Below are 12717 nucleotides of genomic sequence, written 5' to 3' on the forward strand. Positions count from 1 at the left end.
GACCACAGTGCCGAGAGCCCTGAATGGGGAGTCCATGGGCCCGAGCTCCAACCCCAGCCCTGCCACTTGCCACCTGTGTGACCCCGGAAAGCCACTTCACCTCTGCCAGCCTCAGTTTCCCCACTATAAAATAAAGGGGTTGCACTAGATGGTCTAGGTCTCTGCTGGCTCCAAAGCTCTGAGTTCTATGCTCTGTCTCCCCACGTGGTCAAATACCAAAGGCCAGAGCAAAGTTCCAATCCACGGGTCACGCTCCACACTCTCAGCAGAAGATAGTCAATATGGGGAGAGACCTGGTCGGCCTGGAACAGATCCAGGGAAAGCAGGCCCAAGAGAACAAGGTGATGAGGTCCCCGGAGCCCCAGAGCTAGTGCCGAAGGACGTGAGGGACCCTCTCCCGAAGCCTGTGGCTTTGCTGGCACACACACCCTCTCCTGTTTCCGACTGGCCAAGCAGTGCACACACAAAAAAAAAGACTTTATTGCCTGGTGGGCTTCATGGCAGAGGTAGGCAGGACTCTGAAGGGAGGGTGGGCAGGGAGAGTTGGCGAGGCACGGAGGAAGGGGGAGGACAGTGCAAGCAGAGAAGGTGGGAATGAGCTGAGCGTGCAGTGTTCAGTAGGCTGGCCTCATCAGCATCTTCACCATCACATTTATTGAGGGGCCTGGCGGGCAGGGCACTAGACAGAACACACAAAGACAAGGACCCTGCCTCTCGAAGGTCCCATTCTAAAGAGACAAGACAGAAAAGGACAGAGTGTTCTCGTTGCCGGGCGGGTTCGGCCCGCTCTCCTTGCTGGACGGTAGCGCCCCCCTCCCCCCCAATGCCACGATGCCCTCACCCCTTCATGCCTGGATGTGTTCATGGGGGGAGGGGGACAGCGTGCGGTCCCAAGGGCTACCTCGCCCTCCCAGGTGAGGGCCCTCCTAGCTGACACAAGGGAACCAGGGGATGGAGGGAAGGAAGAGGCCAGGGAGAAATCTGAGGATGTCTCCTGCTGCCTGGGCGTCATGCCCAGCAAAAGGCCCCTTCCCAAGTTACCGGTGGATCATGGGAAATGCCCCCACCCCCACCCTGCAAGCCTAGATGTGGGAATGCTCCCTCCTCGGGCATGGGGAAAAGCAAGCTCTGGCCAGCCCTCCAACCCTCCCCCCACCCCAGCCAGGGAGAGAGAAATAGCAGAGTTCCCTCAAAGCTGGGGGGCAAAGGCCCCTGCCCCCCACCCCTACCCACTGTCTCATCCTCCTGGAGCCCCTTTTCCTGGGCTCTGCCTCCAGGGGCAGGGACCTTGCTGGAGTCCTGGGGGAAGGGGAGCCTGCCCCTCCACCATCTCACTCTTCAAGAATGGTGGTGGTAGGAGCCTGGTATCAAGTCTGTCTGGGGGCCCTCCTGGAGGGGGCCACATTCTAAGCCCTACCGATGGGGGGGTTCCGACTGCGGGGGCCGGGGGCTCTGCAAGGAGGCCTGGCCAAGCAGGCGCGAGGGGGAGCCCTGGACTGGGGGGAGGACAGGTCGGGAGTCCAGAGGAGGGAGGTTTCGGGGTGCTGCGGGAAGGCCCCTGGCAACCCCCGAGGGCAGCAGAGCCGCCGTGGCAGGGGCCAAGGCATATCGCAGCTGGAAAAGTTTGGTGGGGGCTGCAGCAGGAGGCGGGGGAGGGGGAGGAGGAGGGGTAGGGGGCTGGGGCCGATCCTGCTTAAGCAGCAACTCCTGAAGCTTCTCAGCCTGGGTCCGACGCAGGTGGGCCAGAGCCCGGCCCCGCTGAAAGGCTGGCAGGAAGGCCTCTAGACTCTGCTCCCCGAGTAGCAGCTGCTCCATCTGCTCCTGGGGCACAAGGGAAGAAGAGAGAGCTTTGTGGGAGGGAGGAGGAATCAAGGGACAAAACAAGGGAGGGGGAAAGATTGGGGACCTCAGGCCCACCCTCCAGTATTGTGCGTCCTCTGCACTAAGAACCTTGTCACCTGGGGAGGGGAGACCATGGGGGTGGCAGGGAGTCCCACACCGGGGTCCCAGTCCCAGCTTCTGCCATGGTCCCACTGAGGGACCCTGGGCAAAGTCCCTCAACCCCTGCAGCTATTCTGTAAAGTGAGAAGCTCGAACTAGGTGGTCTTTGGGATTCCATGATGAGACTTACACACAGGGGGCCAGACAACAGCCAGAGCCGTAAGTGCTGTAGCCACTAAAGGATCGGAGAAATGACTGGAGGAGCTAAGGAAGGCTCCAAAGAGGAGGTGAGCTTTGAGTAGGGCTTTGAAGGATTAGAAGAATGTGCATAAGGAGAAGAGGAGGGAAAAGAGAGGCAGCAGACATGGCAGGGAAGAGAAGTTGGGAGGAGTAGAACATCTGGGGGCAGGAGCAGTGAGAGAAGCCTAGAATAACTAAAGCACTAAGTCGGGGTCTCCTCCCTTCTCCTCTCTCCTGGGTCCCACTAAAGCAAGCCCCTAAAGAGCTAAACAAATTATGGTACATGAACAAAATCAAGTGTGGAATCATCAGAAATAATGACTATAGAAGAGAAGCATGGGCAAACTTAGCAGAAGTGATTCAGAGTGAAGTAAGCAGAATCAGTAGAATACACACAATGACTATAACAGCCTAAGCCAAAAGCCCATAAAAATCAAACATAACTGAACCCAGTATAATTATAAGGAGCCAGCTTGGTCCAGAAGTTTAGAAAAATGTGCCTCCCTCCCTTCCTTGCAGAAGTTGGTGGACTATGGGTGTGGAATACTGCATACACTGTCAGATATGGCCAAGGTTTGGCTAGCAGGGCAGAAGGAGGGAGATGTTTGGAAATGGATGTGACGTAAAAACAGGATACAATTTTAAAATAATAACAATCAAAAGAAAAGCAATCCCTGTTTCCTCCTCACCTCAGCCTCCTGCTCAGCTTCCTCCAGTTCTGCCCGGAGACCATTCAGGGCACACTGTGGGTTCCAGCGCTGCACATTCACCTCTGAGGACCACAGGGATAGAATAAAACTAGACACCCCCCCCCCTTCCTTCTCCCAGCAGGAACCAAGGTCTCCTAAGCCCAGGAACTCCAGTCTTGCTGGAGTCACATCACCCTCCCTAGTGGGCAGCTAGGGGGCCCCAGAGTGCACAGAGCTCTGGGCTTAAAGTCAGGAAGGTCTGAGTTTAAAACCTGCCTCAGACACTTACTAGCTGTGTGACCCTGGGCAAGTCATTTAACCTCCATTTGCCTTAGTTTTCTCATCTGTAAGATCAGGCTAGTAACAGCACCTATCTCCCAGAGTTGTAAAAAATCAAATGAGACAATAATTGTTTAGCAATGGGCACTGTGTGCCTGGCACACAGTGCTATCTATATACATGTTGTCATTGTTGTTGTTATTGGTGTATCTTTGACTTTGCAAACCCTTCTAATAAGTGTCAGGAGGCAAATACCTAGTTTCTAAGTTAGGGATAGGGATGGGGACTGGAGCTGTGATTTAACTGGTATAGGGAGCTCCCAGGAAAAAAAACAAAAAACAAAAAAAAACCTCCCTCTACCAGTGCAGGTTAGCACCTTCTTTGCATCTGACAGTCTTGGAGAAGTGCCTAGGACATCAACAGGTGAAATGACTTGCCCAGGGTCACAAAGCCAGGACAGGTCAGAACTCGCGTCTTCCTGGCCGCAAGGCCTATATGATACCCCCTAACTCTTGGAAGCCAAGCGGTGGGGAAGGCTGCTGTTTTGTGGCTTGGTCTGGGCATTTTCAGGATGCTGATTGACCAGAGCTGGGACATCTGAGTGCCCCTCACTTTGGGGAGGCCCTTCCTCATCCCCCTGACTTCCTCTTTGACCCCAGGCCAGGAAGAAAAAAAGGAAAGGAAGAGCCAGTGGCCCGGGCCAAGCCAAGGCCAAAAGGGTATCTCTAGCGGCCCTTCCCTCTCCCTTCTCAGTGCCCTCACTACCCCCAGAACAGGCAAGGTCCCCCATGAAGCCCTTCCCTCCCCTTTGGGGCTCAAAGCCCTGGAACTTTACCTCCATCTGCCTCCCTTTGACCTTTAACCCCCCCCAATATTCTGCCCAACCCCTCAAGGCCTTGCTCCAATCTTTCCAAAATGACACCAGACCAATCACTCAGGTGCTCATAGGGGCCAGTGTGTTACCAGACCAAGCCCCCTCCCCCTTACTGTTTGACCTATTGGTGACTTTGGGGCAGGAGAGAATGCCTCTGATGGCCAGCAGTAGGGATCTTTGGAGAGAGGCAGGCTTGGAGCAGCCAGCACTTACCAAGCCTCTGCTGTTTGTCCCAGCAGCTCTCTACCAGCTCCCGAAGCTCTTGGTACTTAATGGCCAAAGCAGCTTTGCCCATCTCCAGGCGAGGCCGCAGGGCCAGGTTCTCCTTGGCCAAGGTGTAATTGGAGGCCAGACATGCCTCTCTCTCCAGCTGCAAACCCTGGAACTAGGGAGATAGAAGTGATATGTCCATCCACCTATTTGTCTGTCCACCCATCAATCCGTCTGTCCATCCGTCCATCCATCCAACCACCCATCCATCTGTCTGTCCATCCGTCTGTCCATCCGTCCATCCATCCAACCACCTGTCCATCTGTCTGTCCATCTGTCCATCCATCCATCCATCCATCCATCCATCCGTCTGTCCATCCGTCTGTCCATCCGTCCATCCATCCAACCACCCGTCCATCTGTCCATCCATCTGTCCATCCATCCATCCATCCATCCATCCATCCATCCCCTCTTTTATTAAGTGCCCCTGTCCTGTGTGCCCAGACCTGTGCTCCAACACACTTCAGAGAAGGGAGAAGTCATAGTCCTTGCCTTCAAGAGGGGTTCATTCTATGGAAAGAGACAAACCCAACCTCGCGCCGAGTTCACTCCCAAGTGTCAGCAGACAAATGATATTCTCATTTTGCTTGGGCCACTATGTGATTTTAGTCAAAAAGCATAGGTGTTCTCTATGTGCCAGACACTGGGCTAAGCACCAAGCCCCCAAGCGCAGTATAGGGGAGGAGCACTGAGGACTGCTCAAGTCTCTTCCTACTCTAAATCAATGACTTTAGATACAACATAGTGAACAAAGCAGCTGACTTGGACTCAGGAAGACCTGGGTTCAAATCCCACCTCATTTATCTGATTTATGACCCTGAACAAATCGCCTAACTTCTCTTTCCCCCAAAACTGGGGAGAAAATTGCACATAAAATGTAGAAAAATGCACCCCCAGGTGGGGAGAATTGCACACAAACGTAGGGGACTATAGCTCAAAATGGGGAGAACTGCACAGGCTTGAGGTATGGATTAAATAGGACAATGTATGTAAAAGGGCTTTGCAAACCTCAAAGCACTATATAAATGTGAGCTATTATTTTCATTTGCTGTGTGACTTCACGCAAGTGGCCCTGCGTCTCTGGGCCTCAGCTTCCTCCTCTATAAAAGGAAGGGACTGGACCAGCCCCTGAGGTCAAGAATTAATCGACGCCCCTACCCCAACCCCACTGAGTTCATCTGGTTTCACATGTGCACCCACTAGAGTTGGGAGAAAGGGGCTCCCTCTCTGGGAGTGCTGGGCTCCAGCAGATGGTTAGCATGAGGACGGGCAGGGGCTGGGGAAGGTCCTTTAGGATTCCAGCCCACAGCGGGTAAGGTTTCTCCACCAGCTCTTCCTAAACTGTCTGCCTCCAGTAAGAGTCATGTCACTGGGTCACAGGCAGGATGGCAATCAGCACCAATGAGCATGCAATCTGAAAGAGACCTCAGAGCTCAGGGATGGGATCCAGCATCCTCCATTTACAGATGAAGACTAGAAAAAGAAAGTGACTTCCCCAAGGTCACATAGCTAAGCCACTCAATAGCATAGTCTGCCCCCACCCCGGTTCAAGGATTTTCCTACTGTACTTGCAAGATGAGGTCCCACAGTCGTCATTATTCATTCACTCACTCAATGAAATTCAACAGATTCATTAAAGACTACAGGCAGGACACTGAGTTTTCCAAGGCCTTTCAAAAGCACCTCCTTTGGAAGGTACAACCCCAAAGCAATGAGAAGTTAAACAACAAAGTAAACATAAGGGAAATGAAGACTGATAAAGGGTGTTCAGAATGCCAGGAAACTGCCCAGGCAGAAGTCAAAGGTCAGAGGGAGCAATGCCCACCTTCCCTTAGGGACCTCTGTTATGCACTTCTCTCCGCTCTGCCCACAGGACAGATAATGGGGCAGCTCTCTGAGAGACTTTACAGTTTGCTAGAGATGATGAGGTGGGCGTCTGGACTAAAACTTTTACCACAGAATTGTTTGGAGGGTTTTGTTTCTTTCACTGATGCCCTTTGTATTTACACTGCAGTCATTTCCATGTATACCCCCTTCTCACTTCCACCCCCCAGGTGAGCCTTCCCTTGGAACAAAGAAAACAAAGCAAAACTACCAGAGATAGAAACTACAGGGTATGCTACATTTCACACCCAGAGACCCCTGCCTCCGTAACAAAAAGATCAGGTCATTACAGTTGAGGCCTCAGAGTACATCTAGTCAAGGCCCTTCCTTTAACAGATAAGGAAACTGAGCCCCAGAGAGATAAAGTCACTTGCCCAAGGACCTGCATTTGAACATAAATCCTTTGACTCCAAATCCCAGGGACGCCTCTGATCACTGACAGTGAGAGATCTTTGGGGCCGTGAAGGTTTGGGTATACCTGCCTAGGTTTTATTCGTACTGCAGGATGGTCCTCTCTACCTTCTGTAATATTTCTTTCACTCGGAGCTGAAGTGTCTATATGTCTGCTGAGTCCCCCCATTCACCCTTTTTTTCTGTCCCCATACATAAGAGGGGTCAGCGTGATATCACAGAAAGAGGCTCTGAGGGCAGAAGACCCGGGTTCAAATCCCACACCTGATGCTTCCTACCTGTATGATGTTAAGCAAACCACTTCCCCTCCCTAGGCCTCAGTTTCCCAATCAGTCAAATGAGGGGATCGGACTCTAAGGTTCCCTCTAGATCATACATATGCCCATCTTCTCTCAAACCCTAATAACAACCTCTTGCTTCTCCAGGGTTTGCAAAGCTTTCTTCTCCCAGCAGCCCTGGGATATAGGGAGCCCTGTTACAGGTGAAGAAATTGACTCACCCATGACCACATTGTTAGGAAATGTAAAACCTGGATAGAATGTATCTCCCCTGAACTCGTTCTCCTGTAATATACATGCCCCTCCCCTTCTGTTCTCCAGTGCCTTTCTCAGCCCTGTTAAACTCTGGACCTCCCACAAACTACCATACTCTTCCCTTCTCTTTTAGCGCGCACACACACACACACACACACACACCCTTTTCCTCTGTCCCCTGTAGAATACATCACTTCTTCTGAACATCAGCCTAAAGAACATATATGGGTATCTATGTATGCATTCCTTCTGTCCCCCATAGATCATGCAACCCTCCCTTTCCCTCTCCATCTTGCCCCCTAAAACATACCTGTCTCTTAGAGACTATAGACCCTGGGGGCAGCTAGGTGGCGCAGTGGATAAAAGCACCGGCCCTGGATTCCGGAGGACCTGAGTTCAAATCGGACCTCAGACACTTGACCCTTACTAGCCATGTGACCCTGGGCAAGTCACTTAGCCCTCATTGCCCCGCAAAAAAAAGGGGGGGGGGAGAGGAGACTATAGACCCTCATACCATTCTGCCTTTTCTAGGCTATACAACCTCCCCCTTCAGCCCCACAGAATGCACCCACTTTCTCCTAACTCCTATAGACAACTTCTACCTTCCTCTGGAGAATGTAAAACAATCCGGTTCTTTACCCTCTATGAAATACACACAGCCCCCTCCTCCTTCTATCCATTCCCTATACTCTCCACATCCTCCTTTCTAACTCCCCCAGAAGACATACCCTTCCCTTCTGTCCCCTATAGACTAGATCTTCCTTGGGAAGTGTACATTCCCTCAGTCCTCCTCTCCCCCATGCACACACCTCCCTCCCTTCTAGCCCCCTCATCTACACTTTTCTTCCAGTCCTCTCTAGGATATGCCCTCCCTTTGCCCCCGACAGAATGCACACCTACCCCTCTCCTGTTCCTTATAGATTGCACCCCCTCCTCCCTTAGCCTTCTATAGGACACACACCTTCCCTTCTGTCCTCTATAAGATGTACTCTCCCCTTCTGTTCCCTTCAGAATGCACACCCAGCCACCCACCTACCCCTCCCCTTCTGTCCCCCATGAATGTACACACCGCCTCCTCTTTTGGCCCCTTATAGAAAACACACACGCCCCTTCCCTTCTGTCCTCTATAGGGCATGCTCACCCCTCCGTGCATCGCAGTATAGAGAGCACCCCGGCCCCTCCCCTTCTGTCACCTACAGAATGCCCCCCCCTGCCCCTCCTGTCCTGTCCCCACAGACTCCTGGGGCCTTTCCGTTCGGCACCCTCCGGCCCCCCGCCGAGTGCCCAGCCGCCCCTCCCCCGGACCAAGGGAGGATGGATGCACACTTGTCCTCTCCCCCCCGCCCCCCCGGTCTGGGAGCCCCAAGTAGGCGCGTCCACACCGCCCGCCGCCCCCCGTGGTCCCCCCAGACCACAGCGCCTCCTTCCTTGGCGCCCCCTCCCCCAGCTCCGAGCTCTGGCTGGGCCCCAGTCCCCCAGCCCCCAGTCCCGGGGGGACCCCTGGCAGGGGCAGGTCCCAGGGCGCCTCCCTCCCCGCCCCGGGCCCAGAGGCGGAGCAGGGCGGGGCGGGGCGGGGCCGGCCGCGTCTACACGGCCCGCCCCGTCTACACTGCTCCTACCTACCTTCCTGCTGAGCCTCACGATCCGGTCCAGCTTGGGCTCGTCCTGCAGCAGGTCTCGGAGCTGGCCCGTGCTGAGGATCCCGAAGCGGCCCCCGGGGCTCCCGGGGTCCGGCCCCGCGCGCACCGCCCGGGCCCGGTACATGCCGCCGCCGCCGCCGCCGCCGCCGCCGCCCCCAGGCTCGGCCCCAGCTCCGCTCGGCCCCGGCTCCGGCTCGGGCTCCGGCTCCGGGATCGGCCGCGGGATCGGCCGCAGCCCAAGCTGGCCGCCAGAGGGCGCTGCCGCCGCTCTTAAAGGAGCCGCCGCCCCTGCCGCCCCGACCCCGGGGGCCCAGAAGCCCCCACCCCCACCCCCAAACCGCGGAGGCCCGGCAGTCCCTCGGCAGCGTCGCCTCAGCCCGGCGAGCGGCATCCGGCCCGGATCTCGGCTCACAACCTCCGGCCTCAGTCAACCAAGCCCCTGGCCTGGAGACTGAAAGGGAAACTGAGGAAGGAGCCCCTGGTCCGTTGGAGAGCTGGGACAGACACAGCCCTGGCCCTGGGGAAACCTCTAGTGTAGCGGCTGATACCCGTCGCTACACTCGGAGCTCCTGCACCCCAGGATGGTCGGAGCGCATGGAGAGTCCCTTCTGTCCTAAGGGGGCTCTCGGCTAATGGAAGGGGGCGGGGCCTGAAGAGAGCCCCCGGTCCTGGTCTGATGGGATGGGGAGGCAGCCTGCCTGCAAGAAGCCTTTGATCGAGGGCGTCTTGAGACAGAGTCCCCGCTGGTCACCAAGCTTTTCTCAAGCACCTACTGTGTGCTGGGCACTGTGCTAAGCGCCCTGCTCTGGGAACTCCGATCTCAGAGAGAGTGGGGGGGAGAGTAAGGGGAGGATAGAGCTCTTGTCCCTGGGGAGCCCATAGTCTGCTGGAGAGATACAGCAGACTTCTCAGCCCAGGTGTGGGAATGTCCTTAAAGAAATAGGAACCACCAAAATAGCAAGTCAGAGAGCAGGAAGGAAACAAACGTTTAGCAAGCCCTCTCCTTTGATCCTCACAACTACCGGGGGAGGTAGGCACCATTATCATCCCCATTTCACAGTTGAGGAAACCGAAGCAAAGAGATTGAGTGACTTGCCCAGGGTCACACTGCTACTGGGCATTTGGTAAGAGATTTGAACTCAGGTCTCCCTGGCTCCAGGCCTAACAATTTTATCAAGGGGCCTCCAGCTACCCAAAAGACAAATCAAGGCAAGGGAAGCCAGCCAGACAAGGACACCTCCCCCCCCAAAAAAAATCCTGAGGTAACCACCCCCTTCAGGAAGTCAGTCTGGGAAGGAAGGTACCCCTAGCACATCCCTTGGCTTATCCAGGGCTCCCAGGCTAGTCTCGCTTTCCCCCCTAAACTTGAAGGGAATGGAAATGCGTCCCTATGCCCAAAGGCATAGTAGGGAAGGCATTGTTGTCCAGCTCTGTGTATGACCAGTCTGTCTGACAAAGGCACATGGGTCATTTTCTGGGGTGTCTCCAGCACAGAACACAGCCAGTCATGGCCCTATGATGAGGATGATAGAGGAAGAGGAAGAGAGATAAGGAAATCCCTGCTTAGTCAGGAAACAGCGGTCAGACAGTGCTGTGGGTTTTCCATGCCTTGTGTGGGTTTGGTTCTATCTCCATGTTTCTGATCCTGCCTCCATGTCCCTGCCCTTGTTCCTCTCCCTCCATGTCTTTTGGCTCCTTCTTCCATATCTTCTTCCCACTCTCTCCTCGTCCTTGTCCATCCCTCTCTATCTCTGTCTCCTTCCTGTGTCCCCATCATGTCCCTATTGCTGTCTCTCCTTCCATCTCTAGGTCAACCAGTCAACAGAGCATCAGTGAAGCATCTGCTGTGTGTGAGCACTGGGCTAGGCACCAGGGATCCAAAAACAATAACAAAAGTGTCCCCGCCTTCAAGGAGCTTATTTTCTGCTGGAGAAATACGACTTACAGTTAAATATGTGCACAATAAATGCAATGTCAGTGATTGGAGAGAGAAGTGGTTACTAACAACAGGGGGAGATTGGGAAGGGCATTTTGAAGGAGATGCCATTGAGCTGAACCTCCTAGGAAGCTGGGGTTTCTAGGAGGCAGAATGAGGAGGGAAACACTGCAGGCTCAAGAGTCAGTTGTACAAAGGTACAGAAAAGGATGATGAATTGTTGGGGATGGGGCTAGTTAGGGGAGAACATGAGGTGTTGAGGGGAATAATGCTGGTGATCAGCTTGAAAGAGGAGCTCCCTGGTAAAGGGCTCTAAGAGCTAAACAGAGGAGTTGCTATTTCATTTTAAGGTCAAAGGGGAGCCACTGAAGCTTCTTGAACCCTCCTTCCATGTCTCTCTTCCATGTTCTCTTTCCTTCCCAAACCCTATCCTTGCTTGACTGACCCTGGTCTAGAAGAAGGATGATATTCCCCCAGGCCAAAATCGATTTCTCCTTTTTTCTTTTTCTTTTTTTCCTTTTTTCCTTTCTTTCTTTCTTTCTTTTTTTTTTTTTTTGGCAGGGCAATGAGGATTAAGTGACTTGCCCAGGGTCATACAGCTAGTAAGTGTCAAGTGTCTGAGGTCAAATTTGAACTCAGGTCCTCCTGAACCCAGGGCCGGTGCTTTATCCACTGTACCACCTAGCTCTAGCTGCCCCGATTTCTCCTTTTTTCCTCAAGGTTTTGTCTATATCTCCTTTGTCTTTATCTTCCTTCCTTGAGGTTTTGTCTATGAGCTTTGCAGGTCCCACATCTCCCTTCCCCTTCATCTCACTTGCTATGTAATGCCCCACCCCCATGATATCTACCCCAAGCATGTGAAGACTTTCCCCATGGAATGGGCAGATGAAAAGTTTGTTCCAATGGCCACAAAAGTAGCTGAAGCAGGTGCTGGGGAGCGCTTAGAGCTTGGTCAGACAGGGAAGATGCCAGGGCATCCACTGAGTCCTGGACCAGCGACAGCCATCCTGGCTTTTGTCTTTCCACTGGACTTCAGTGATTCTGGAAGAGAGAGTGAAGCTGCCAACTTTGTCCAACTCTACCTCACTTCAAGAAATCACCCTGTGATGTCATTGGTCCTCTTGGAAATGAAGGATGAACAAACTATGCCCCCTCTATACCTATTTAAGTCATAAGATCCTTAAGGCTATCTCGGTGTGCCCAATATGCGACACAATGCTTGGAGTCTAATAAATGGTTGATATCTGTTTGTCCATTGAATTAAACTGAATCATTTCCAGAAAGTGCTTCAGGGTCAATGAAAACTTCTGAGGTAACCTCATTTGCAAAACAAATGAGCTATGATATAGGCAGGAGATAGCTTGATACAACAGAAAGACAGGGCTCTGGATTTAGAAGATCTGAGTTCAAATCCTGCCTGTGATATTCACTGTCACTTCTCTCTGGGCCTGTTTCCTTGCCTGTAAAATGGACAAGTTGGACTAGATGACCTTTGTAGTCCCTTCAAGCCCTTGGTCTATGAATGGACTCTTGGAAAGTCCTGCAAAAGCAGGCCCCAGTCTACTCTCTTCAGCGAACCCAGAAAACTCCTCGACTATATGGAATGCCTGAGTTCACCTTCAGAACAGACCAACCCAAACTCCTGTATTAACTGGCCACTGACCCTGTGTTGGATCCCAATTAGGAGAGAGAAAAAGGGACAGAGCTGAGCTGAGGTTTGACAAGTATGGCCATAGTCAAGAGCTGAGTGCAAGAAAAGGCAAGAGAAACTAGGTATGGGACCAGTGATTTGTAAGAGAAAAGATTTCCCCTGAGCCCTCCATAGTTCTCCAGAAAGCCAAGTGAGGCAGCAGGACCTCTCAATGCATAGGATAAAAGGTCAGCTTATTAAGAAGGATGATGGGGGCCAATGGGTGGCACAGTGGATAAAGCTCCTACCCTGGATTCAGGAGGACCTGAGTTCAAATCCAGCTTCAGACACTTGATACTTACTAGCTGAGTGACCTTAGGCAAGTCACTT

General features: G+C 53.3%; 1 protein-coding gene across 1 annotated transcript; it reads right to left on the reverse strand.

Annotated features, from left to right (window-relative positions):
* Positions 1–412: 412 nt before the first annotated feature.
* On the reverse strand, positions 413–8924 carry VPS37D (VPS37D subunit of ESCRT-I). Its single transcript, XM_044004524.1, has 4 exons — positions 8745–8924; positions 4237–4408; positions 2871–2953; positions 413–1821 (listed from the first exon to the last, which is right to left on the reverse strand). Exons 1-4 carry the CDS (start codon positions 8883–8885, stop codon positions 1414–1416), a joined length of 804 nt encoding a protein of 267 aa, XP_043860459.1. The 5' UTR covers positions 8886–8924; the 3' UTR covers positions 413–1413.
* Between the last annotated feature and the right edge of the window lie 3793 nt (positions 8925–12717).

The sequence above is a fragment of the Dromiciops gliroides genome, chromosome 4 (assembly GCF_019393635.1).
Source record: "Dromiciops gliroides isolate mDroGli1 chromosome 4, mDroGli1.pri, whole genome shotgun sequence".
Taxonomy (NCBI): domain Eukaryota; kingdom Metazoa; phylum Chordata; class Mammalia; order Microbiotheria; family Microbiotheriidae; genus Dromiciops; species Dromiciops gliroides.